This window comes from Balaenoptera musculus, chromosome 2 (assembly GCF_009873245.2).
Source record: "Balaenoptera musculus isolate JJ_BM4_2016_0621 chromosome 2, mBalMus1.pri.v3, whole genome shotgun sequence".
NCBI classification, from domain to species: Eukaryota; Metazoa; Chordata; class Mammalia; order Artiodactyla; family Balaenopteridae; genus Balaenoptera; species Balaenoptera musculus.
This window is the reverse complement of record NC_045786.1, coordinates 66,743,025-66,769,754: the sequence shown is the minus strand read 5'-3', so window position 1 is coordinate 66,769,754 and position 26,730 is coordinate 66,743,025. Positions and strand designations below refer to the sequence as shown.

Here is a 26,730-nt window from a genome sequence, read left to right as displayed (position 1 = left end):
TTTTGGTCCAGAATAATGAGATTTTCTTTTCTTTCTTCATGCCACATATAATGAAGAACAGAATTTCCCTCAAATAGGAAAATTGTTGCCAATTTTTCTGACTTGTCTGTCATTTTGCCTCTGACCCTAAATATAGTAACTAGCTAATTGCAAATTACATCAGTCAGGTTTTACTACAATTAAATGGGGTGCTGAATTGGCCTTTATACATTAATCTGTCAATATTCTTTTAGGGTTTGGCAGAATGGCTTGGAAAGGAAGCTGTTTCTGTTACCTGCACTATGTTCCTAATTATCACAGCTCTCTGAAGCTTCAACCTCAGAAATGTATAGACAAAAATATTTCCCTTGATGAATGGAACCTTGCTTTATTCCATTGGTGGAAGTTCAGAGTAGAGCAAAATATTTAAAGCTTTACTATAATGGTCTGAAAGCAAACTATTTTTTTCCAGGTGATATTGAATTAAAAACTCCATCCATTTTCTGCCCATGCAAGGCAGTGCAATTCCCTGGAAATTGATTTTTTTTCAGGGCTTACTATGGCTTTTCCCGAGCTTTAGCTATATGGAAAATAACACCTTTATTGAATCCACTTAGTGAATAAAGTTGGCAGTTAATTTTTAAGCAACTGGACCAGTGTGTAGAAAATTACTGAATGCCTCAAATATAATCTGACTAGTCTTAAAGTCATTTGATAAATAATTATTTAGGGAGTTCTTTCAAACTCTAAAACATTATTTTTTGGGTACTAAAATAGTTCACTTCTATTCACAATTCAAATGAGAGTAGTATTTGTGGTATAATAGTTTTACAGAACCTGGGAAAATGCACATACTGTTTTACATAATAAATTACAAAAATGACTTTATATGAATCACATGCCTATCTATTTTCCTTTTATGCATTATAATATTTGACTATATGTGCATTTTAAAGTGCATTGATTTAGCACTTTTCCATGAGCATAAGATTTCTACCCAGCTATTGCTGTGTACTAATTTATCATTTTCAAAAAAAGGCTATATCTACTCTAGGAAAATCGTTAACATTATTCAGTTAGTTTGTTTAATGTTAATTAGAGGGTCACTTGAGGAGTTTTCAGGGGCTGATTTATTTACAAATTGTGCATTGGATTACTAGAAGTGTGTGTGTGTGTGTGTGTGTGTGTGTGTTTTCTTGCCAAGTTTGACTTTGGTTATGTGCAGTGCTGTTTGGCAGTGGTTATGTAGTGCTGGAGACTGTGTTCTTATCAGTATCTCTGACCTGACCCTTTTGAGCTATGTTATATCATTCCATTTTGACACCTTTTATCAAACTTTAATGAAATGACCCAGGCAAACAAATTGTCATTAAACTTTCCATCACTTTGTCCCTTGGTATCGTCTTTTATAAATTGGACAGCAAATGTTGTATTGATCTTCTCGTTCTTGCAGCTGAACTTGAAATGACCCAGACTGCTTGTTGTTTATGGCCCAGAGTTGCTTTTCCTTGACATTTCCATCCACAGCATGACACCCTTTTTGTTTTTCTTTCTTTCTTGTGGAGATGAATGAACAAGACATACGGTATCGAGACACTCTTGGTCATGGCAACGGAGGCACAGTCTACAAGTGAGTAGTCAATTTTGTTTAAACTTTCTATCCACTTTTGCCAAATGTGGGTATCCAAGTTCTCCATGGCAAAGATTTTTAAATGACCACCAGTGCTTAGATTTTACTTCCACATTTGACTCCAAAATTCTGCAAGGAATCTATTTTCTCAGGAATTGCTTGGAAAAGTGCATTTATATTGCCTTTTTAATATTTCTGAGTCTGCATCTCTCCTGGGTGAGCATTTAATAGTCCACCATTAGCAAGTATACCTTTAACCGGCCTGAAGTTTAATGTATTTTTTTCCTTCGCTCTTTAACACCGTTATTTTTATTTTTTTTTTAACTTGCTAGCACCCTATGCTAGTCCCCTGCCTGTGTATGTACAGCTATGCCCAGTGGAAGACAAACCTTATAAATACCATTGCTTTGCCCTGTGTCAACACTCAGTTATTAAAAAGCCTTCTTCCTGTTGTGTTTCCTTCTCTCCTCACCCTACTCCCTGAGAGAATTTCTACACATTGATGAATATGTTAAGTTATAAAATTCTCCCAAATTCCAATTGCAGTGATCTTACCCTAAAGAAGTGTTCATTTTCATATTAAAAAATGCTAACCGTAAAAAAATAGTTCTCTCAACAGGGAAGTCTTTCTCGTGCAGTAGTGCAAAGTTTAAACTACATAATGTAATGTCTGGTACTTAATAGTCTGCAATGGTGTATGAAAAATATTCCACTAGGAATTAAAAAATCCATACTCTGTAAGAAAGCCCTGAGGGAGTAATAAAGCTTTCCTCCAGAGAGCTGTTTTCCATATATACACTAACCCTGCATCACATTATGATTGTGTTTTTACCTTAGATGTTTTACTATTGATATTAATATATATTTTCAAAGTTGTAAATTATTTAATTTATCTTTAACTGGTTACTGATTTTCTTAGAATTTTAAGTTCTTACTAATGACGTGAATACAGATAAAATTTGCCCTGTTGCAAAATCACCCTGTTGCCCATGAATGTGAAAGGTCACATCCTAAAATTCCAGAACATCCTCCACACAGATGCAGCATTGGCATAGAATCAGATTTCTCAGGGTTAGAAGCTCCTTCAAAGTTATCTGATCCAGTCCCCCACCCAGGGCTTCAGTCCTCTCTGTAGATAGAGCCAGGATGTGAGTCCTTTCTCCTAAAGTCCTTTAACATAGTCCTTTAAGAACGTATGCTTACATATTTGGATTGTTTTTTCCTATAGATATCTGACTATGGTGAATAGTTGGTCTGAAAGTTAAGTGCTTCCACTATGATAATTCAGAGAATTAAATAATAACACATTTCTTTCACAATTCTTGGGTCTTGCCCTTAAAATATGTGATGCCTCACGTGTCTAAAAAGTTTGTTGTCCTTCCGTGGATCATACTAGCATTCCTTCCCATGCAGTCCCCCAGTACTGCATAAATAGCATCTCTTCGTCCTAGTCTTCTCTTCCTCACTCTTATCTGACTTGACTTTTTACCCTGTCCTGAAGGTTCTTGGGTTCAGGTACCTTTAGAAATAAGAAGAAGGAACATGTACACTCCAATTTGCTTCTCTTGAGTTCCCTGGAGGGAGCGATTTTCAAAGTCTCAACCTTTCTTTTTCTTAATGCTTTTATGCTGGTGTTCAGGTGTAATAAAACAGAAAAGATGTCTAGCAACTCTTTCGACTCCTTTTATTGGTCGAATAGAATCCAAAAACATTTCTTTAGACTCCTAACCTACTTATTTGTGTTGTTTCACCAAATGTTTGATTCTCAAGCATGTTTTTATTTTTAAATTGAAGGCCTATTGTGAATTTACTGTCCTGGTTTATTCTAGAAGGGAGAAAGCATAAGACCACCAAACCCCAGCAGATAATTTTTATTAGAAATAATATCCTAGATATTAAAATTTTAACCTTTTATCTTAAAACAGGTTTATAAAAAAAGGGGAGAGGGGATACAGGGAAGTGGAAATAATATGCCCATCCAGCAAGGAAAAATTACAACATAAAATTGTGTTAGTGTTGTTTTTCTTTAACTATTATTCTTAATTGTGGTAGAAACACATAACATAAAAATTACAATCGCAACCATTTTTAAGTCTACAGTTCAGTGGCATTAAGTACATTCACACTGTTGTGTAACCATCACCACCATCCATCTGCAGGACTCTTTTTGGCTTGCAGATCTGAAACCCTGTACCCATTCAACAATAACTCCCCATTCGCCTGGGTTATGTTGTTTTTAGCTGAGAAGCATGGCTAGACATTTTCTTTTTATTAGGGCCACAGTATCCAAGGGGACGTCCTTAAGCATGAGCTCTTCAGTTTGCTAGGATGCTGCGGTGACATTAGCGACTTATCCTGGGTTCATTTAGTTAGCTACCATTGCTAATGCTCAGTATGTATTGTAAGATTTAGTATGTTTTTGACAGTGGTTGTTTATGGAGGGTGAGTGGCAGTATCATGATCATTTTAGTACTTTATTTTATGTAATAGATTTCTTATAAAAAAGAAGACATTTCACTTATTGCCTAGGTGATTCTTAAGGGGAAAGACATGAAGATATCAAATTGCATAACCACTTATCATTGATCATTGGTCTTCATTTCTGTCTGGGTTTCAATTTGTGTTATTCTTATATCCCTGACTTTTAGTTCAGCACAAAGAAATTGTATAATCATCAGGAAATGAAAAGCCACTTTACTGAAGTCTCTATATAAACTAAGTGTTTGGTGTGTTATGATTGACTTTCTCCTATACTAAGTTTACCTTAATGGTGTTGACTATAAAAACTGTGATTTTTCAAACAAAAATGATTACATTACAGTTTATGCTACATAAACTAGATGAAGAAGATATTGGAAAATCCACTCATTGGTAGCAGAACTGCCTAATGGGCCTATTTAATTTTTTTCTTATAAAGAATAATAAATGTAAAGCAAAAGTTTAATATTTCAGTCTTATTTGCTCTACTTGATGGGATGTTGTGAGTTTCAAGGGATATATTGTGTAACTGCAATATATATTATTTAATAGTTGATCACATTTTCATCCTTAAAGTCTAGATGTTCTCCTCAGTTATACAATATGAATTTCTGGCCCCTGATATTTAAACCAAATGTGGATTCTGTGTGTAGTCCCCTGCTGCGCTACTATTATGATAGTGATCTAGGCAGGTAATTTTAAATTGTGGTATCTGTTGGATTACTAGTTCAGATGAAATAGATCATAAAGGAAATACCCTAGACTAAAGTATAGCCCAAGCCTAGGAAGAAGAATAATTTAAGAAAAGGAAATGAACGCACTTTAATTATTGCTCCATTTCCCAGAGTGCTACAAGTTGCTCCACAAAAATAAATCAGGAAACACACATGTTCTATTCCCTTCTGGTAGATTCACAGTAAATTTCGAAAACTTCGGGGAAGTAGAGAACAGTATGTGTTGCGGTTAAATGTGGAGGCTCTGAGTTTGAATCCTGCACCTGCCACTAACTAGCTTGTGTGACCTTGGGAAAGTTACATAACGTCTTCTACCTCAGTTTCCCCATGTGTAAAATGGGGATAATAATACCTATAATACCTATCTTATAAAGTTTCTGTGAAGTTAAATGAGATGTTCCATAGAAAAGACTTAGCACTGTAACTGACACTTACTAAATGTTAGCTACTGTTCGTGATAGTACCAGTGATAGACAAATCGTTAACCCCTGGGCTTCCTGTGCTTACTTGGCCATGGGATTCTTTTTTTGAGGAACATCTATAAATATCTCACAGAATTAGAGTTGTGTTGAATTAACTTTGAGAAGTTCTACATTATGTTATGATACATCATACACTTCTTTGTTTCCTTTTATTCTCTAGTTGCCTCATGAACATGATTTATTATTATATCTTATATATTAACTTAAATAGAATGATTCTTTTCAGAGTTTCAAGTTGTATTCTCTTTTATCATAGTTAATTTCAATTGCTATAGGACAGCTGGTATAATGGTAAGCACATTTTTCCACTGGAAGAAGCTAGAGCTCACATTCATGTGGCAAAGCCAGCACTCTACACAGCATCTCTTCCTTTCACTCTGTTTTTCCCCAAGGCAGTGTTGTTTCTCAAGGTCAAGCAGAGTCCATTGTGTTTCCTTGTATTTTCTAGTGTACCCAGCACTGTCCTAAGGCTAGAATAGATGCTTTATATGTGCTGGCTGGAATGAGAATGAGGCAGGTGGAGGTTTTTTCCAAGGAGGTTTTAGTAGAGCTCTTTAATTGGATCCTCCCCATACCTAGCTAGTTTTAGAGGCTGCATGATTTTGAGACTGTGTAATTATTTTAGAACATTCACCGAGAAGAGTAGGGATTTCTAAACTAAGGGCATATGTTTGAATGATTAATTTTCTTTCAAATGTTAAAACTTGGAGTATTTGGTATCCATTAACCCAACATTCTAGTTACTGTCCATTTTTCTTGGATAGTATGTCACGTGGAAAGGAAAGTAATTAATAGGCCCAGTTACTTTGGAAACATCCTGTGATAATGAAGGCCAGTCACTCAGGTCCTTTGCTCCTTCAGTGCATTGTTTGATGGAGTCACATAAGCTTTGGGTCCAGAAATGAAGTAGTATCTAACTCTTAGGATTTAGGTCGTGCTAAGTCAGTTAGCCAGCAAGCACTTAAGGATCATCTGTTACGTTATCTTTTTCCTTAATGCAAATTATTCAGGCTAAGACTCAAGTTGTCAGCTTTCTGGCCATGTATTCTAATCTCTAGGTGTTGGAAAACACTAGTGAACTTTCTAAATCCAGCTGCTTCCTACGGTACAGTTAAGGGTCTAACCTGGGTTTGTGGTAGAATTTTCTCAGTGGTTTAATCAGCAGCATATATGCTGACTACATGGCATTTTGAAGATTGGATACATACCATTATTTAAGAATGAATTTGACCATATCTAGAGACAAGAGAAGAGGGAGGGGATAATAATTCTCAAAGGTGTTGGTCTCTCTTCATTTCTGTTGTCTTACCAATTTTATGAAATATTTTTGGGCGATAGGGTGAAGATGGTCCTTGGAGATGGTACTTGAGATCACAGGAGCTATTAAATTGTATTCTGCCCTCATGATATGGCTGTACAGGCCAACTAAAACATTACATTTTTGTTTCGGGGCTGGAATTATATCAGCTCATTACACTTAATATGATTTATTTCATGAAAATTAAAAGCTGTGGTGGTCAGTTATATAAAATGAGAAAATACATGAATTGTTGTCTAATTAAATGCTGTTTAGTAAACAAAATATTTTAAAACATAGGATCCCTGAGGGGAAAGCATAACAAAGAGATTCCCTGATGAAAATATTGGGAACCACATAATACCCAGAAAAACTCTCACTTCCCTTTTCACCAAACAACCTGAAGGTGCCAAACCAAAACAGCCGTAGGCCTAACCCCAGCTTCTCTGACAACTGTATCAGTGACCCCACTCCTTTATGTTTTTTCCCTGAAGTGCGTCTTGTAAATTAAGAGTAGTTTTTAAATGGTTTTGATATTGACCCAAGAGCTAGGGTGATTGTTTGATTTATTTTAACTTTAAATTTCCAATCAAATGAAGTGCCTTTTCCTTGCAGCCAAGATCATATTTTAAACAAGCAAACAAGATATCATCTTAATGTAAAATTAAATAACTTGTATATAGCTGGATTGTATTATAGTATCATGTGACAAGCAAGGATATTAATATTTTCAGAAAATCAATGAGTATTTGTCAAATAAAATTAATTATGTATGCTTCCCTCTCTCCCTCTCTCAGCATTCACCGTTATAGGTTTGCTTCATACAATAATGTGTATTGTATTGATTAGAATCTGAAGAATGAACCTGAGCTCCTGATTCTCTACACCTTTCCCACCTTTGCTGCCCCGTCTCCATGTTCCCATAACTTCACACATGCTCATATCCATTATGGCAATGATGGATTATTGGCGTCCAGCCAACATGACAGGATGTCACAGGTCGCTGAGCAGAGATTTTCAGACTCTGTTTCCACCCGAATTAACTATTATTGAAATAGTTTATTGAGATTGAAGTATTGATCATTTTCTGCTAACCTTGGCTTAAGGGAAGGAAGAGGAGGCAGCGGTGTTTTTGAAAGACACTAAATTTCATTTTAAAAAATCTCATTTATTTAGCCTTTTCTTCTTCCTGTTTTATAGCCCCTATTGTTTTATTGCTTGGAAAAGGGTATCTTGGTTTTATTTTTATGACAGTATAATTATACTTCAGAAATGCACTTGATTACTATGGGTAACAAAATTGTTCTAGTATATTGGTTTGGCCAATATTGCTACACAAACAACTTTTCAGTCAATTGAGTCTGGTAAAAATCAATACATTATGGTAATATTTCAAGTAAGAATTTGCTGAATCTAAGTATTTCAACCCTATCTCCTTTCAGGGAAAAATAGTTTTGAAGCAGCAAGACTTCTTCCTAATATTTTATTTTAATAAAAGTGCTTTCTTTATAAAGAAATTTAAGTCCCCAGCAGAAGTCTTTGTGAACAGATAAGCATCAGCACACTTCTATTTTTATAGGGTGGAAGAGATCTAGTTTCCACTGAAATCTGTTCTCTTGGCTGCATTAGGAGGGTATCTCATTTGGGTTTGACTTCATCTTGCAGGGTGCCACTTTTGGATTTTTGTCTCTAGTTCTGGGTACTGCGTTTACAGAGAGATGTGGACAGTTCAGAGACCACTCAGAGGAGCATGGAGAGAATAGCAAGGGGTCTGGGGAATTTGCCTGTCTAATCCTCCTTCATTCATTAGTGGGGCGTGTTCTGAGCGTGTGCTGTGTGGAGGGCACTGTGTCAGCTGTTGGGGACAGCCAGGCTCTCACTGGAGCTGTGTCCAGATAGAGGGAGAAGCTCTGTCCACAGGTAAGTACGGGGCCTCACAGTCCAGGCTGTGTGTCTGTCTGTGTGGCACACAGCCCCTGGGGGGCCAAGGAAGGAGTGACGACTTTTAGCTCCTTCCTCAGGAGGTAACAGGAAGGGCCTCATGGAGGAACTGTTATCTGAGTTGAGAAGTGGTCAGAGGAATTGGCTGACTTTTATCTGAAGAAGAGAAAATTAAGGGGTCCCATGACAGTTGACATAAAAAAGTCTGAAGGGCATTCGTGTAGACAGAGGAACAAGGTTTGCTTTGTGTTCTTCTGAAGGCCCACCTCAAATTGCTCGTCTTTTTTTTTTAATCTATTTTTGGCTGCATTGGTTCTTCATTGCTGTGCGCGGGCTTTCTCTAGTTGCAGCGAGCGGGGGCTACTCTTCATTTCGGTGTGCAGGCTTCTCACTGCAGTGGTTTCTCTTGCAGCGGAGCACGGGCTCTAGGCGCATGGGCTTCAGTACTTGTGGCTCGCGGGCTCTAGAGCCCTGGCTCAGTAGTTGTGGCGCATGGGCTTAGTTGCTCTGCGGCATGTGGGATCTTCCAGGACCAGGGCTCGAACCCATGTCCCCTGAGTTGGCAGGCGGATTCTTAACCACTGCGCCACCAGGGAAGTCCCTGCTTGTCTTGAATGTCTCTGTGACAGTCTGCCTTTGGTTAGAGTGAACCATGTACTCTTCCTGCTGTTCTTCCCACTGGACTGTCCTGCCTAGAGGTCATCTGAGTGGGTATTCTCCCAGGGCCCAGCACCACCCCTTACCTACTGTAGGTACTTAGTGTTCTAGGAATTAACCTGCAGAGGCAGAGTCTTCACAACCTAAGGATGGACACAAAGTGTTGTGCATTGCTGGGTGGCTCTGGCTTCTACCTTAAGCAGAACGATATGGCTTAGTGTTCAGAATCTCTGAGAAAACAATTCCCACTTAGACTGGACATGAAATAAGTGCAAAGGTTACTCCTGAGTCTGAAATTCCAGAATGAAATTCAGCATTCAGCTACCATAAAAATCTTAGTGTCAGGTATCACTTGGTTTTGTTCTTTTAAATTTTGTCTTATTGTATATTCATTGAACAAGAGTCACTCTGTACCAAGGCCATCCAGTAGTGAACAAGACCGACAAGTTCCCGGTACTCCTGGAGCTCATGCTAGGGGGGCAGACAGACAGTAATCGAGAAAATGAATACTGAAGTAAGATGATATCAGACCTTGCAAGTGCTGTATAGAATGTAAAATAGGTGCTCAGCAAGGCTTGTCTGAGGAGGGGCTATTTGAGCTGAGACCTGAAGGACAGGAAGGAGCCAGTCATGGGAGAATCTGGGAGGAGAACCTTCCAGGCAGAGGGAACTGCTCTGGCAAATGCCCTGAGATGGGTGTGAAGGTGTTGTGTCTAGGAGTGTGATTGGAGCGAGCTCAGGGGAGAGTGGAGAGATGGGCAGGGGCCTGATCATGTAGGATTTTTGAGACCTTGCTAAATCCCTGCCAAGAAGGCATGGTCAGTATGCTTACCCTCTTTTTACCAGTGAGAAAAATAAAGCTTGGGGGATTCCCTGGCGGTCCATGGTTAGGACTCCACGCTTTCACTTCCCAGGGCCCCGGGTTCAATCCCTGGACAGGGAACTAAGATCCCGCAAGACGCGCAGCACGGCCAAAATTAAAAAAAAAAAGCTTGGAAGGGTTAAGTGGCATGCCCACGGTCAAATCAAGACTAGAACTCAGGTGACTTCCCTGGTGGTGCAATGGTTAAGAATCTGCCTGTGGGGGCTTCCCTGATGGCGCAGTGGTTAAGAATCCGCCTGCCAATTCAGGGGACACGGGTTCGAGCCCTGGTCCGGGAAGATCCCACATGCCACGGAGCAGCTAAGCCCATGCGCCACAACTACTGAGCCTGCGCTCTGGCGCCTGCAAGCCACAACTACTGAGTCCGCGAGCCACAACTACTGAAGCCCGCGCACCTAGAGCCTGTGCTCCGCAACAAGAGAAGCCACCGTGATGAGAAACCCGTGCACTGCAACGAAGAGTAGCCCCCGCTCTCCACAACTAGAGAAAGCCCATGTGCAGCAACGAAGACCCAACGCAGCCAAAAATAAATAAATAAAATAAATAAATTTATAAAAAAAAAAAAAAAAGAATCTGCCTGCCAGTGCAGGTGACATGGGTTTGATCCCTGGTCCAGGAGGATCCCACATACCACAGAGCAGCTAAGCCTGTGTGCCACAACTACTGAGCCTGTGCTCTGGAGCCCGCGAGCCACAACTACTGAGCCAGTGTGCCACAACTACTGAAGCCCGCGCACCTAGAGCCCGTGTTCCTCAACGGGAGAGGCCACCGCAGTGAGAAGCCCACGCACCGCAGTGAAGAGTAGCCCCCCGCTCGCCATAACTAGAGGAAGCCTGCGCACATCAACAAAGACCCAATGCAACCAAAAATAAATAAATAAAAATAAAATAAAATAATTTTTTAAAAAAGACTAAAACTCAGTATCAAAACATCGAGTTGTGCACCTTTAATTTGTTCTGACACCTAGGTCAGTACTTGGGCCTACTTCTCAAGCCAGGGTTTTCCTGTTTGCCATTCACACTCTTAAGTTTCCTAATTTTTAACCCAAATTATTTTTGGATGTGAGATGTAAATTAATATATAATCCTGAAAGTCAGTGATGCACCACCTCTAGTTGTTAATTTTAGAGGCTTTTTAGTAGATGTTAAAGCAACCATTACTTGGCTGACAGAATTATTGCAACATAACTTGTTATTTGGTCTATCCTTTGGGTCTTTACTTATCAAAAGCTTTGAATTTAATAATTGAATCCCTAGATTAATTGTATGGTTGTGCTAGTGGAGGTGGTGCATTTCTTGATTTATAAGACACATTAATTTTTTTTTAGCTATTTTACAGTATCTGATGTGTTAGAAAATTATAGGCTCTTGGTTGGCATATAGCACAAGCAAATATTTGTATACCATAGCATCTAGGGTATTTACTTAAATTGCTTTTTTTGGAAAATAATTCACTGGAAAGTCCAAAAGGCATTTACTGTGTATAACTTTCTGCCACAATTTTTTTTCATTGCTCTGTCGTTGGTTACCTTGATATAAGAGACCATGTTCCTGTTAAATTGCTGTCTTACTGGAGTGAAATAAGTTTAGGTTCTGATTTGTGAAATAAAACTGAATTGGAGGAGCAGGTTACTAAATTAGAGGGGGAAATAGCAATAGCGACATGGGCTCTGGGTATTAGGCATCAAGTTTTTTTAAACATTACTTGGATTTTTAAGTGTGACTTTGTATTATGTTATCCTCTTGACCCTAAAATTTCCATACTTTTCCTAGTCAGTATTATAAAAGAAAGAAAGAAAAAGAATGTACAATATTATTGCTCAAAGCAGAGTTCGTGGTTTTTGTTTTGTGAATTCAAATAATGAAATGAAAAATGTTCAGACAAAATTAGAACTTGCTTTAGGGCACAATCAATATAGCATTTTAACAAGCTTAGTGTATTTGGAAAATATGTATTGTAAAACGTTCTCAAACATACTGATTCTATTACGACTGCTAACTATAACAGCAAAATGTAACAATATACTTAGTCAGTAAACATAAAGCTCTGATTAAACCGTAATTAAGTTTTCTGAAAAGTTATCTAAAAACTAAGAATAAAATATATTTTTACATTGTCTCAGCAACAAAAAATATAGCCAATGAAACTTTATAGTGGTAGAGAAAATGGTACATGGGGTAAACTTACAGAGTGAATTTTTACCACACACACGTGTACTCAGTTAAGTTTCTGGACACCATTTGTTTCTTCTTCCTTTTAACTTTTTTTTAAAGGTAATTCTTAGTGAGTGTTGCAGAGTACAGTGGGGTAACTGACTGAAGAGGCAAATGAGAAGTTTCCCTGCTTCCCTGGAAGCCTAGCAAAATGTTTTAAGACCCTTCCTTCATACACCCAAGATGCAAGGGTTGCTCAGAATCATATGGCTGCGTTTGTGTTTCCAACCTGGGCCACCATAGCATGCCAAGGGTTATCCCCAGCAGCGTTGGAATATAGCCGGGTAGAGTAGGTATCACCATCCTCATTTGACCTATGATGAAACTGAAACACCAAAATTAAGGGATTTCCCTGAGGAGTCAAAGCAAGACAAGGTATAGAACCACCACGGAAACTCATGCTTTCGTATTTCTTGGTCCTTTCCCAGTGCCCTTACTAGTAAATAATTACATTTTGATTCTGTGAGGAGCTAAGGTAAGCAAACTACGTGCAAGCCTAAGAATTTCTGATGGCATTTTCTAGCAAATATACTACAGTTGCATTTTGTATTTTTATTTTTTGCATCAGGCACATGTACCTTACAGATGACCCATATGAAAAAACAGCTGTCTTCTTTCTTCTCTCCTTCCCTGGAATTTGTAATCTTTGAATTAACTGATTAACACTACAGATATCTCAAAAAGAAGACCATGGTGGAATTGAGTTTAGAATCCAAATACTTTCTTCTGTTGTCCAAAACACAGAGGCACAGATTTTTCCTTTTTACTGAGTTTAAAGATGACTGTCCCTGGATGGTGGAAGGTATGATGGTAGTTTGAGTGTCGTTCAGTTTTTATGTTAAAGGAAAAAGTTCCTCCTGGTTTGTTTTGACCCTAGTCCTGATACGCCAGTTTCATGAAGTCTGTTATACACAAAAGTGCACAAAATGAAGATAAAGTGCCTCTCTCCAGCCTGACAAAAGCCATTCCTTTGCAGAATTGGTAGCTGCAGTGAAAGTAAATAAATGAATGGACAGCAATCACAGCCTAGTTGATGAAACTGTTCAATTAAAGCACAGGCATTTACATGGTGTAATTTCCCTAAATTGCCAATGAGCCCCTTTAGACACAACCAGTGTTCAAATTGATTTCAGCATTGATTTTGGCTGAAGCTGATAAATTTCTGCTTGTTAGTTAAAGTAATTTTGCAGAAGACTTTGTACTGCAGTATTGAAGTGTTCATTTAGCTGATGGTTAAAAGAGGAGTTATTTACAGAGGCCTCTACTGTTGTTCAGAGATGGGACAATTCCCCAATCATCTTTTACTTTTAATTTTTTAGGCTTCAGTATACCAATCAATAGGTGATTGAAACTGATTAAAACTTATCCAACCAGCTGCCTATGGCAGTTTAATTAGAAGCTGGATGATTCTTAAATTAAAGTTGTCTTATTTTTGTTGCATAGCCATCTTCCAGAAGAGTAAGGGACTAACAGTGCTGAAAACTTAAAGTTTGGCTTTATTAAGGTATCTGGCAACTGTTAAATCACTCAATAGCTATTCCTGTGGCAACTCAGAAATGTATTCAGAGGCTTTTGCCCTTTATAGAGGTTAAAAGTAATAATGTGCTTACTTGCTAGCCAAGAGAATTTTTTTCCATCAATGGGATAGCCTCTAGTATAGTGAGATGTGTGAAAGAACAGCTGTTTGTGATATGTATCTTATTACATAAGCAAGATGAATGCTTGAGCTTTATTTTTTAAATACTGCAGTACAGCCATCATGATGTCCTGTGCATCTCCCTGCTGAAAACCATCAGCTTTTGAATTTATATTTTTTTATCCTGTTTTAAGGTCTTGATTAAAATCAATTTCCAGTGAATGAAAACCCAATATTTTCATATAAGTACATGATGACTTTTCACCAGTATTGTGGGCAGGATTATAGAAGAGAGTTTTGTTTGTTTGTTTTGTTTTCCTCTCCCAGGGACACTTCCCCATACTCATTTTCTCTAGTGTGGGACAATTTCTTGAGTTTTTAATGGAAATGGGTTAATATTTCTGTCATAGGGGACATATTACATCTGGTACTACAGGGAAGAAGGGGATAAATGGCTCACTTTTCAGAGGTGCATTTACTCTTTGACCCACTAGGGTACTATTTAGTGTTCTAGGAGAGGTAATTTAGTAAATTGTACCCCAGTGGCCTGAAAAAGTTAATGCAACTCTGAAAAGTGAGTCATTCAATCGATTTTCCCTATTGCTTTTTAAAAACCAGCACGACCATATCCAGAGAACCTTGCAGACAACTGGAATTAGAGGATCTAGAAACAATCAGTTTATGATAACACAGGGTTGTTGGGACATGCATTGGATTTGGCTTCAGAGGACTTGAATCCACATCCCACTCCAGAGCTTAGGAGATAAGAATCTTGAAGCAGTTGTTAACCTCACCAAGCCCTGGTTTCCTTATCTATAAAGTGGGGATAATAAGAATATCTACCTTAAAATTTTTTGTGCAAATTAAATAGCTTCCTTATATAAAAAACTTTTTATAAACCACAAAGCATAATCAAATGTTAATTACTAGTAGAAGGGGGTTTTCTGAAATAGCCTTTTTTGTATCTGATTTTGGAAGGTGCTTTATTGTTAGCTTTCCACCAAGAAACTGTGAGCAGAGATGATATTGTAGTCAAGCCATTTCAGGAGAGAAGTTTCCTAGCTAGTTATTCCTCACGATACTCCTGTTTCTCCCCCACATGTATTGCCTCATTTTTTTCAGTTTCATCGTTAGGCTTTCTCTTGCCTCTCTGTTTTGCCCATTACATTCTTTCAGAAGCTTTGATCAAGAGATCACTATGACTGTAGCTTCCTTGATCTCAAAGATACTTAGGCCATATATTAAAAGACATTAGTTGATGTTAAAGGCTTGAATCAGGCCGTATCAACTTACGGAAGAAATATGGAGGCAGTGATGACCATGTTAACTTGGAGGCAGGTGTGGGAGTAAAAAGGAGCGTATAACCAGGGTAAATAGAAAGAAGAAGAAATCATAAGATGTAGAGTTATGGTAGCTTTTCTCTGATTAGAAAACTCTTTCTAACCCTCCCATGTTCCCCGTATTATACATCAGGTTGATTGGTGAGCCCTACGTATGATCAGCATCTTGAAAGAGTTGTTAATATCTGTGACCTAATGACATGTTTGATTTGATACTTAAACAGTCTACGGGGCCCTGTTGCTTAACCATAAATTATTTTACAGTCAGTAGTCAGCATCGGTAATGGGTTTTTAGACAGAAGGAAGGTTGGCATAGACTGCTATTTGAACGAGTACAGTTTATGTAAAAGCTTTTTATAACTGCTGTTTACTTTGGATTTCCTATTTTAACAGCTAGAGCCTGGCTAATGTGTTTATCTATTATGGAAGGCAACAACTGTCAGTGTTGATTTCCCTCAAACGATTTGAATTTTTTTCTGTGGATGGCTATTTTAGTATGTGACATATTGGTAAAATCGTCCTGCAAAGAAACCTACCAAGAGAACAAATCTCTAAAAAGATCAAGCAATAAAACAAAATTTTCATTTTCAAAACCACAGCTAGTTTACATTTGGTTACTGAAAGCATGTCATTGCATTAAAAGATAACATCCAGGGTTTTTAAGAAATCTCACAAAATAACAAAAGATTTTTGTTTTATTTGTGTATATATGTATTTCTTAAGCCAAATCTTAACTATTGCTTTCTCCATTTTAGTGACTGGATTGTTTTGTTAGGTTTCCCATCCATTTGGAGAACTTCCAACAATTGATAGTGCTCTATAAATAATTCACAGAGTAATTGTGTCCCTCTTTTCACTAACCTTTTATAAAGTATGCTATGTGAGAAGTGGAACTTAAGTCAGTGGCATTTATTCCACATGGTGTATGAAAGAATTGCCCTGCCCCCTTCACAGGGCAACGGCAATGCTGTTATTTCAGTGTTCTTATTTTGCCATCATGATTAAAAGTCATCATACATGCAATTACTCTTGAGATCCTTGCTCCAAGAGGCAAAAAAGTGTGAGGGGGGGGGTCGTATTTCCCTTCTCATTTTGGTGACCATTTTACTAACAAATTGACATTTATCATATATCATATTATCAGTTACACTGAAGTGTGAAATATTTACAGTCGGGTCATAGGTCAGCCCCCCATTCTTAAATTATCACAATCACTAGAGAAGCATAGATATTCCCTATTATAAATTCTTTCTCCTCATAATTGAAAATAATTTGATTAGAATGTATTCAGAAGTTAATATGCAGAATAGCACGGTAGAAATTAGATGCCTACTTTAATTATGTGAGATTGTACAAGCTTTATCAGAAAATATATGATCAGCTCTAGGTTATTTATTTTGTGAACAGGAGTCAGCTGGGCTGATTCATATTTTTTAGGTTCTCCTAGAATTTGAGATTCTAAGCATAAATAATTTCAGTAAACATTGTAAAATACAGATGCAGTTGATCTTATGCATGACATAAATTTGTGTGGGGATCCAGATGTTAGAATGTGAACACAGGTTGCTTCTCCCTTATGTCCTGGGTGAATGTAGGACTTTTTAACATTTTGTTTTCAAATTTTTCTTTTCCTTACTCACTTTTAAAGATTCTTACAGGAATTCAGTTTATTTTTTGGACTGATGTATCTTTTAATAACTTCTCATTACGGTTTAGATGAAGGTAGGGACACCTCTAGCCTTGTGTGTATTGTACTAGACCCATCTTTAAAATTTCAAATAGAAAATAATAAGATTAATTGCATTTGTCCCCAGATATTGCTTTTGAAATCAGTCACATGTTCTTTTGGGCGAGGTACTGCACTTGGCAGTATGAGAGATGCAGCACCAACATTCAGGGCCTCAGGGGCACTGTTCTCTGGGTTCTGTTGCTGGCTTACTTTCTGTACCTTCTCGTCTCCTTTACTCGTTTCTTCTCATCTTCCTGACTTCTGGATTTGGAGTGGTTCGGGTTCAGTCCTCAGACCTCGTCTCTATATAATTTAATTCCTAACTGAGATTTTGTAGTTCCATGGCTTTGTATATCATCTATATGCTGATGAAGCCCAAATGTATATCTCCAGTCCTGTCCTCTGTCCTGAACTTCCGACTCATATCTAATTACCAGTTGAATGTCTTTTAGGCATTTCACAGTTACCCAAACCTGAACTCTTGGTTTCCTCTGAAACCTGTTCCTTCTACAGTTTTTCTAATCTGTAAATGGAAACTCTGTTCTACAAGTTGCTCATGACAAAAACTTTCCAGTCATTCTTCTTTCTTCTTTTTCTCTCAGACCATCCATCGTATTGACCCACAAATCTTGTTGGCTTTTCCTCAAAACTATTTCAACAAGCTGACCACCTCTGACTTACCACTATATTCTAAGCCTCTGTTATCTCTTGCTAGGATTATTGCAGTAGCCTCCCAACTAGTCTCCTAGTTTCTGTCCTTGCTTTCCTACAAGGAGTTCTCTCCACCCGATAGCCAAAATGATCTTTCTAAAATATAAGCTCTCCCCCTGACCCTATGGCTTTTTGTATCATTCAAAATGATAGCCAAAGTCCCCACCATGGCCTAAATGGTATTACACAGTCTGTCTTTCCATTACCTTTCTGACCTTGTCTCCCACAACTAGCCCTCTTGCTTATTCCACTTCCACGCACATGTCAAACACACACTTGCCCCTTAGAGCCTTTGAATTTAACATTTCCTCTGCCCGAAGTCCTCTTTTTCCAGCTCTTTAAAGGGTATGCTCCTTTACTGCTCAAATATAACCTAATGAGAGGGGCATTCCCTAACTCCTCCCACTCATAATATTTAAAAAAATGCCCCTAATCTTGATCACTCTCTATATCCCTACCTTTAGTCTTTTTTGTTGCACTTCTACTACCTGACATATATTTATTTGATCATTGTCATTCTTCCCCCATCAGTAAGCTCCAGGAAAGCAGAAACCTTGTCTGGTTTGTTCTCTACTCCAGCCGCAGTACCCCCCATAGTGCTTGGCAGTTGGAGACATGCATTATTTATTAGATACATAAATTAAGAGGAGAGTACGTCATATACCATGGTAGAAGTTGGGGACACAGCAGTGAAGAGAATGAACCTTGACTCTGACCTTGAAACTTACTATAAAATAGGATAAGACACAGACCCTATATTAAGAATTTGCAATATAGCTTGGTAATTAGAGTTTACAGTATAGTTAAAGCACACACTAGTGACGTTACATAACAGTTTTAAAGAAAAATAATAATAACAGCAACATGTGACATATAAAGCATCAGAGTAGTTGATGCCGATGGAAATTCAGCCACATAAACCACAGGGTAGGGAATATGGTAGGTGGAATTTTAGTGCGTTCTTTTTCTGAATTTCACCTTCAACGTTCACAATATTCTGAAGTAAACATATTTCAAATGATTACTTGTGTATACCCTGTCTATACTGGAAAGAACGCAAGCGTTGAAGTGAAAAAGATCCGGATTTGAATCCTGTATCTGCCATTCATGAATTCTTATTACCTTAATATCCCTGAGTCTGTTTCTATTATTATCTGTGAAATGTGGCTTATGTTACATACATCATACAGAGATTAAAATAATTCTGTGGACTCTCAGGAATTGTTAGTTCCTCTTGTTTCCTTTTTTCTTTCTCCTCTCTCCTGACTGCCCCATTTATTTATTAACTCCTAAATATCTGAGTATCTACTGTGTGCTAAGTATTGTTCTAGATGCTTTATACACATTGTTGAATGAAGTGGATGTGATCTCTGCCCTCATGGAGCTTAAAAGTGCAGGATTATGTAGTCTAAGGCTAACTAGGTAAGATTCTTCTATTTCTGTTAATAAACACTATAATTCTCCTATGATCTTAGCTTGAAATTTTCGATTCAGCTTCCTAATCCCCATGTTTCATAAATTATCTCTGGCCAAAATCTTTTGTATCTATTTCCCCTTTTCCATATCTGTGAATACTATGTAGGTTCATATCACCACCTCTTATGTAGACTACTGTAACAGCTTTCTAAGTGCCCCTTGCTCTCTCTAGTTTCTCCTCATTTCTAGTAGTATTGTGGTAATATGCAGCCAGAATAAGGATTTTGATCATATCACTTTTCTGTCCGAGAATCTTCAGTGGCATTTATTGGCCAGCAAATTGAGGACAGCAGACTTACAACAATAGTAATGAAAGCTGAAAGACAATGGTATCCTCAAAAGATGAAAAGGAAATGATTGTCTCAGTTAAACTATCATTCAAGAGTGAGGGCAAAATAAATACATCTTCAGAAATTAATATAAAAGAATATATGTGTCTATATGTATAGACAGAGGGAGTGAGAAAAAGATAGTTTTATAGGGAAGGAGGGAGAGTTAGTTTATAACTGAGGGAAATGCTTTAGGTAGAAAGAAACTGAATCCAATTGAATCCAGAAAGGAATAAAATGAAAGAAAGAATGGTGACTATTTAGGTAAATGTGACTACAAAACAACAGTTGTAGTGATTAATTTAGGGACTTCAAAATGAAGTCAAACAAAAAGACTGGACAAAATAATACAAGATGAGAAGAGCTGATTGGAATTATAGCATTCTAAGATTTTTATATTGTTTGAGAGAAGAATAGGGAAAGCAATTAACTTTATATTTTGTTAAGTCAGATATGACTTAAGAGAGTGTCATGGACATATATACACTACCAAATGTAAAATAGATAACTAGTGGGAAGCAGCCGCGTAGCACAGGGAGATCAGCTCGGTGCTTTGTGACCACCTAGAGAGGTGGGATGGGGAGGGTGGGAGGGAGGGAGATGCAAGAGGGAAGAGAAATGGGAACATATTGTATATGTATAACTGATTCACTTTGTTATAAAGCAGAAGCTAACACACCATTGTAAGGCAATTATACTTCAATAAAGATGTTTAAAAAAATAAAAATAAAACAAACGTATGGGTAACAACTGAAAGATAATGAATGGAATGTATAACTTCGAAACAAATAGAGGGAATAAAGGGGGGATAATCCAATATAGTAGAGGGAGAGAGGTGTAAAGTAAATGAATAAGGTGGTAGAAATAAATCTGTATTAATAAGTATATTAAATATGTCAACTGATGTTGGCTGTTAGTAGATTGGTCAAGTGAAACTTTAAAAAATACAGCTATCTACTATTTTTGACTATTTTAGAATGTATTCCTAAAATGTAAAGACAGAGAAAGGTTGAAAGGAAAAGGTTGGGGAAAAGATACCAGGTAAAAACTGATCAGTAGAAAGCTATTGTGGTTATATTAACATAAGACAAAGCAGACTTTAAGGCAGAAAGTTTTGTGTTTTTTTGTTTTGGGGGGTTTTTTTAGGGATGAAGATAGAAAGGACTACTATATGATGACAGAAGAAAAAGACTGTGAATACATAATAGTCCTAAGCTTGTATATAACTAATAACATAACCTTAAAATATGTAAAGCAAAAAACTTGACAGAATTACAAGGAAAATTTGATAAATCCACAGTTATAGTGGTAGAATGTGTCTCAGTAATCAACAGATCAATCTGACCAAAATTAACTAAAGATATAGAAGATTTTTAGCATCATAGTGAACAAATTGATCACATGATCATAGAGCACTCTTTATCAGTCATGTTGAGGATATGCATTATTTTCAGGTACAGAAAACTTATTTAAGAACTGATATGTACTAGGGCACAAAGCAAGTCTCAATTAAATTTGTAACATACAGGTCACTTTTTCTGACTATACAATTAGTTTAGAAATTAATAATAATGTTAACCCTGTCATTCATTTGGAAATTAAAATGCACACATCTGAATAATTTATTGGTCATGTAACACATCATAATGGGATAAAAATATTTACAACTGAACAGTAAAGAAATATCATATATGAAAACTCATGAGCTGCAGTCCAAGTCTTACTTAAAGGATAGTTTTTTGTATATATGTCAGAAAAAAATTGGATATAAATAGGTTTAACATCTAAATCAATAATTTTTTTTAAAGGGAAGGGGTTAAACCCAAAGAAAGTGGAAGGAAAGGAATACTAAAGAAAACAATTAATGAAATTAAAATTCAAGAAATATTAATAATTCAAGAAAACCAACAGTGGGATTTTTGGAAAAATTGCTCAAGTATAACAGAGAGAAGACACAAATAATAGAATTTAAAAAGGAGACATAATTCTAGGCAGAGCAGAGACTTTAAAAATAAGAGGGTATAATGAATAACTTTATGACAATAAATTTGAAAACAGAAAATGGACAATTTCCTAGAAAAACAAAACTGTCATTAAAAAAAAATAAAAAGACCTATAGCAGTTCAGGAAATTTATTCATTCATTCAACAAATGTTTATAAAATGTGCCCAGCACAGTGTTAGGCACTGGAGGTACAGTAGTGAACAACAACAAAAAATGTCCCTGTTTTCACAGTGCTTGCTTTCTGGTGGTATGAGACAAACAATAAATAAATTGTGTAGAGTGTTGATGAATTCTATAAAAAATAAAGAAAGAGAAAATGGGCTGTTTTATGTAAGATAGTCAAAGAAGTAACATTGAACCTGAAGGAAGTGATAGAGCAAGCCAAGTGGATATTGGAGGAAGAGTGGTCCAGGCTGAGTGTAGGTGCAAAGGGCCTGAGGCAGAAAGATGTTTGGTGGAGCAGAGTGAGTATTGTGGATAAGGGAGATTGGCAGAAGCAGAAATTAGTGAGGTAATCAAGGGCCAGATCATGAAATCCTTGTAAGGACTTTTGATTCAGCGCTTAGAAATCTACCCATAAAATGGGGATGATAAATAACTTCTACTCATGTTGTATGTCAATTATATCACAGTAAAGCTAGGGAAGAATAACTCCTGCTCCTACTCATAAGATTATGGAATTAATTAATCAATTAAATGCATGTAGAATGTCTACATGCATTCAATTAATTAAATGCATTAATTAATTAAATACATTTCTGCTTTATTCAACAATTACATAAATTTTTTTCATCCAGAAGTAATAATCATTTGTCAAACATCTGTTAAGTTTGGAGTACCTATATCATGGGCCAGGACTTGTGCAAAGCATAAAGAATGCAAAGGTGATTAAGACACGGTAGTGTCCCTGCCCAGTATGGAAGACAGACATATAAACAATTTTTCTGCAGTGTGCTGGGGGTTATAACAGAGATACTAAAGTCTGAAGACTAGGAGAGGCCTCAAAATGTTATAGTCTATGAGGGTGTATATTAAAGGAAGTTGTGTGGATTTTTTAAGGTAGCTTATATTTTCCTATTAATCCAAGGAGAATAAAAAATTGGGCTTCTCATTTAGCAACAGTTACTGTCCAATGGTGTTTCTGCTAAGATGAATACCTGGAATGTGGCACTTATCACACCTGTCTGAGTGTAATTAAGTTAATTAGTGGTCAGGAGATAAGCATGGTAAGAAATTTTAGACTTTGAATTATGGTATAGCCATAGCATTTCAGATGACTAATTCTTTGTTTTCAAAGTTGGTTCACCATGATGCAACACTACTTGCTTTTCTTAACAGTAAGTGCTATATTGCAGCTTTTTGCCAGTCTTCATTGTTAAAGCTTTATTAACCTTCGTTTGTAGAGCACATAGCCTGAGTCTTAAAGCACAGAGATAACTCTTGCCTTTCAGCCTGTTTTAGTGGGTTTTTAAAAACCCAGCTACCCTGAAAACTTTCTAGCTAACATGTAATGCCCGCTTACTACGTGCCAGGCCCTGTCCTACGTGCTTTCCTTATCTCACTGAACCTCACAAGTTTATAATGTAGGGACTGATTTCCCCTTTTCAGACTTGAGGCACTTGAGACAAGGTGAGGTTTAATAACAGGCCAGGTTCACATGAAGAAGTGTCAGAGCTAGCATCAGAACCCAGGCAGTGACTTAGAGATTACAACCCTCACTCTTCTGCCTCCCCTGGTAGATTGGCAGTAATTGCAGAAGATTCCTTGCTTGGAAAGATTCAGTGTGATGGTCTTAGCCTGATTGAAATAGGTCAGCACCTTTGTAAGTTTTGAATTATGAGTTCCCCTGTTCTAGAATGCAGTTAAGAACACTTAAACATTACCACATAACTTTTTTAGGTCCTAGAATATATATGTTCTGCCTCAGTTCCAGTCTTGTCTTTGCCATTGACTAACTGTGTAAGCTTGGACAAGTTTTTTAACCTGGCTTTTAGATGTTTCTACTGCAAAAGGAAGGGATTAGATAAGACAGTTCTATATGTTACCTATTTGCTCAATACATTATCTGAATTTGTACTCTACCAAAGTTAAAGGTTGGTATCAACTTTTTTGTCCAGTCACATAGAACCTATGGTTCCAAGTAGAAAAAGAAAATAAGAAAGTGTGGAAAGTATAGATGTTCTCTTTTGCTGGTCTCCTTGTTATTTTAAAAACTCAAAAAGTTTATACCAGGCTACTTAGCTTTTACAATCCTAAAGCTTTTACAATCCTAAATCCTATATTGTGTGCTCAATTTTAAGGGCTGGGATTCTTCCCAGAAGCTCTGTGCTGGTCATGAACAAAATGGAATGCTCAAGGACTCAGCACTAAAAATAACTTATAAAAATACTACCTCCATGCACTCATTGTAACAGGTAATTACTGTGGCAACAAACTAATTTGAAGTGTTAACAGTTAATTAAAACAGTGCAGAGGTGTATAGTTGTCTTTTGGTGTAACCAGAGCCTCCATTCAAACTTCATTAATCACTTTACAGTGTTGAGGAAGATCAAGACAGTTGAGGTCAAAGCAATTGAGATGCAGTATCCACTGAAAATAAACAAATTCCTTTTCTCTGGGTAGAATGCCATTTGCAAAGTTAAGGGACACACTGGACTCATACCTGGCACTGCTTTTGTCATCCACTTCTCATTGATGATTAAGTGTTAAATTGGTACTCTCATTGCACTGTAAACCAAACCACACAGCATCTTTATTGCTCGAAATCGAACCCAAACTTCCACGGATGAATTAGCATGCATCATAATTAAATCATCAAGCCTCCACTTTTAATTCACGTGGAAATAGGAGACCCTTCTTTTGGAAAAAGAGATCAGCTTTCTTGACAAGCTAATTAAGTTGCCAAAGTGCCCAGTATGGTATATGTACTAGGTTATTTGCTAATCGTTTCCCTGTCCCTCCTGTTGGTCTAAAACGTCCAGGTGTTGCTCATTGGCCAGTGTAACATCACTGTTCTTTTTACAACTTCTGGATCCTTGTGTATGCATTCAACTATTTATCTTTACGTTTCAGCCTTCAGTTAGTGATTCTAATATCTAGTATTTTAAAATGTTGAAATTGGAAGAGACTATGACAATTCAAGAGGAAAAATAATATGTCATTATTAAATGTTACATATTATATTACCTGGAATAAAGTTACTAAATTCCTACAAGTCATACTTCAAATTGGCTGAGTCCAACAAACTTCTCTGTCATGCACTGAGAAAAAATACAATGTAAGTTTTTATATATTAATTTATTACATGAGTTCAGATATATCATGAATCAAATCATGACATGTAGTTTTACATTTTAAAAGTCTGATGTTAGCATAGGTAATAAAGTAACTGGTAATTTGTTGTAAAACCAGTATAATATAAGGGTTCCACTTTAAAAATGTGTATCACTTTATACAAAGTACAAACATTTTTAAATAATTTAAGTTTTATAATTTAATAGTATTTATATATACTAGGGAGGTTGGTGTTTAGAGAAAGTCTTTAGACACTTATACAGATTAAAGTACTCTTTGGTAAAGTGAACAATTGCTGATTTTTATAAGCTTGCCTTTCCTTTAAAGGAGATATACCTGAATTTCTCTACAATTAATTGATAAAATAAAGGCTAAGTTTACCTTCCATAATTGGCTTGACCTTTGTCCACTCAAGTAGGAGAAGCAGAATGAATTTTTTATAACAGTCCTATGTATGGATATATACATTAATGTTGATATATATGTTTTTTCTTAGTCATACCTGAATTTATAACATTTTATATGTGAAAAGTTACAAATACTTGTAGGTTCTTAATAACTGAACGATTTCTATAAGTCAGTCACTTTAAAAACACTTGTCAATGATTGCACAACTCTGTAAATTTTCTAAAAATCTTGAAGTGTACACTTAAACAAGTGAATTTTACCATATATAATTATACCTCAATAAAGCTGTTAAAAATTTTCAGAGCAACCACATGAATATTTATGCCAAAACAACAGAAAATGATGTTTTTATTTTGATAATAGTGGAATATATGTTTTGTTTTTGTTTTATGAAATAAGCAATTTTTGTAACTGTGTGGTGATGGGTGTTAACTAGACTTATTGTGGTGATCATTTCACAATATATTCAAATATTGAATCATTATGTTGTACACCTGAAACTAATATAATATTACATGTCAGTTATATCTCAATTAAAAAATAAAAGGAATGAACAATGTTTACTACTAGGTCATTACCCAGTAAAAATTGGGAGCCCGGTAAATTTATTTAGCAACTTGGCATGTAAGGATGGGGAATTCCTGAGAAGCTAAATTCCATTCCCTCACATCTTCCCTACCCCACTTACATCTTAACACTAACTGGGTGAGGGGAAGATCAGTTGGATCTTGGCTAATATGTAAAATCTTCTCTGGAGCAAGATTTTAGTTCTTCCAAACTAATTCGTTTCTTTATACTTATATGGACTTGTAATAACAGTGCTTGTTTATGTTATTTGGTTTGTTTTGAAATTTTTATATAAAGCAAATTGTTCTTGGATAGTTGGTCAGAATGTGCATTCCTTGCAGTGCATGCATACACATTTCATTTCAACACAAAAGGTCTTGATGAGATGTAATGGTATTTTATTTCTGTAAACATTATTCTCTTACTCTTTTTCATAAATGAATGTATTCATATTGCTTGATTTAAATTGTAATTATTTCACTATATCTGATCATTTGAGCTTGCCTCTGTTCTGTAGCTTTTTAAAAAAATATCGAGAGATGCCAGCTTTAGGAAAAGATGAACCTCATACTTGAGCCTGTAACTCTATGACTTTGTACATGAATTTATATCTTAAGCCATGTGTTTTGAGATTATTTTGATGAAATGTAGGGATGTAGTTTATCTGTATATGTAACTGAGATAAAAGGGAAACCTCCCGTTTTATGTGGCTCTGTACCATGCTTAGCAGAGAGCTGTAGAAGACACCCACGCACACACAGTGACAGTATGTTGTAAGGGATCTGGAGCCAGAAGACTTGGGTTTAATGTCTAGTTCTGCCTCTTACTGACTCGTGCCTTTGGGTGAACTGCTTAACTTCTCTATGCTTCAGAGTTCTGGGCTCTAAAAAGTGTATAATAATACCGGCATTACCTCAGAGGGTTATTTTAAGGTACTACATA

The 26,730-nt window shown here is 36.7% G+C and overlaps 1 protein-coding gene across 4 annotated transcripts in view; it reads left to right on the top strand.

Moving 5' to 3' along the window:
* The window catches only part of MAP2K5 (mitogen-activated protein kinase kinase 5), a 266,747-nt gene that overhangs the window by 56,097 nt on the left and 183,920 nt on the right, over nt 1-26,730 (top strand). For all 4 annotated transcript variants that reach the window (XM_036843580.1, XM_036843578.1, XM_036843577.1 and 1 more), the window contains exon 8: nt 1,545-1,609. In XM_036843580.1, coding sequence (XP_036699475.1) covers nt 1,545-1,609 — 65 coding nt within the window. The remainder of the gene's footprint in view (nt 1-1,544; nt 1,610-26,730) is intronic.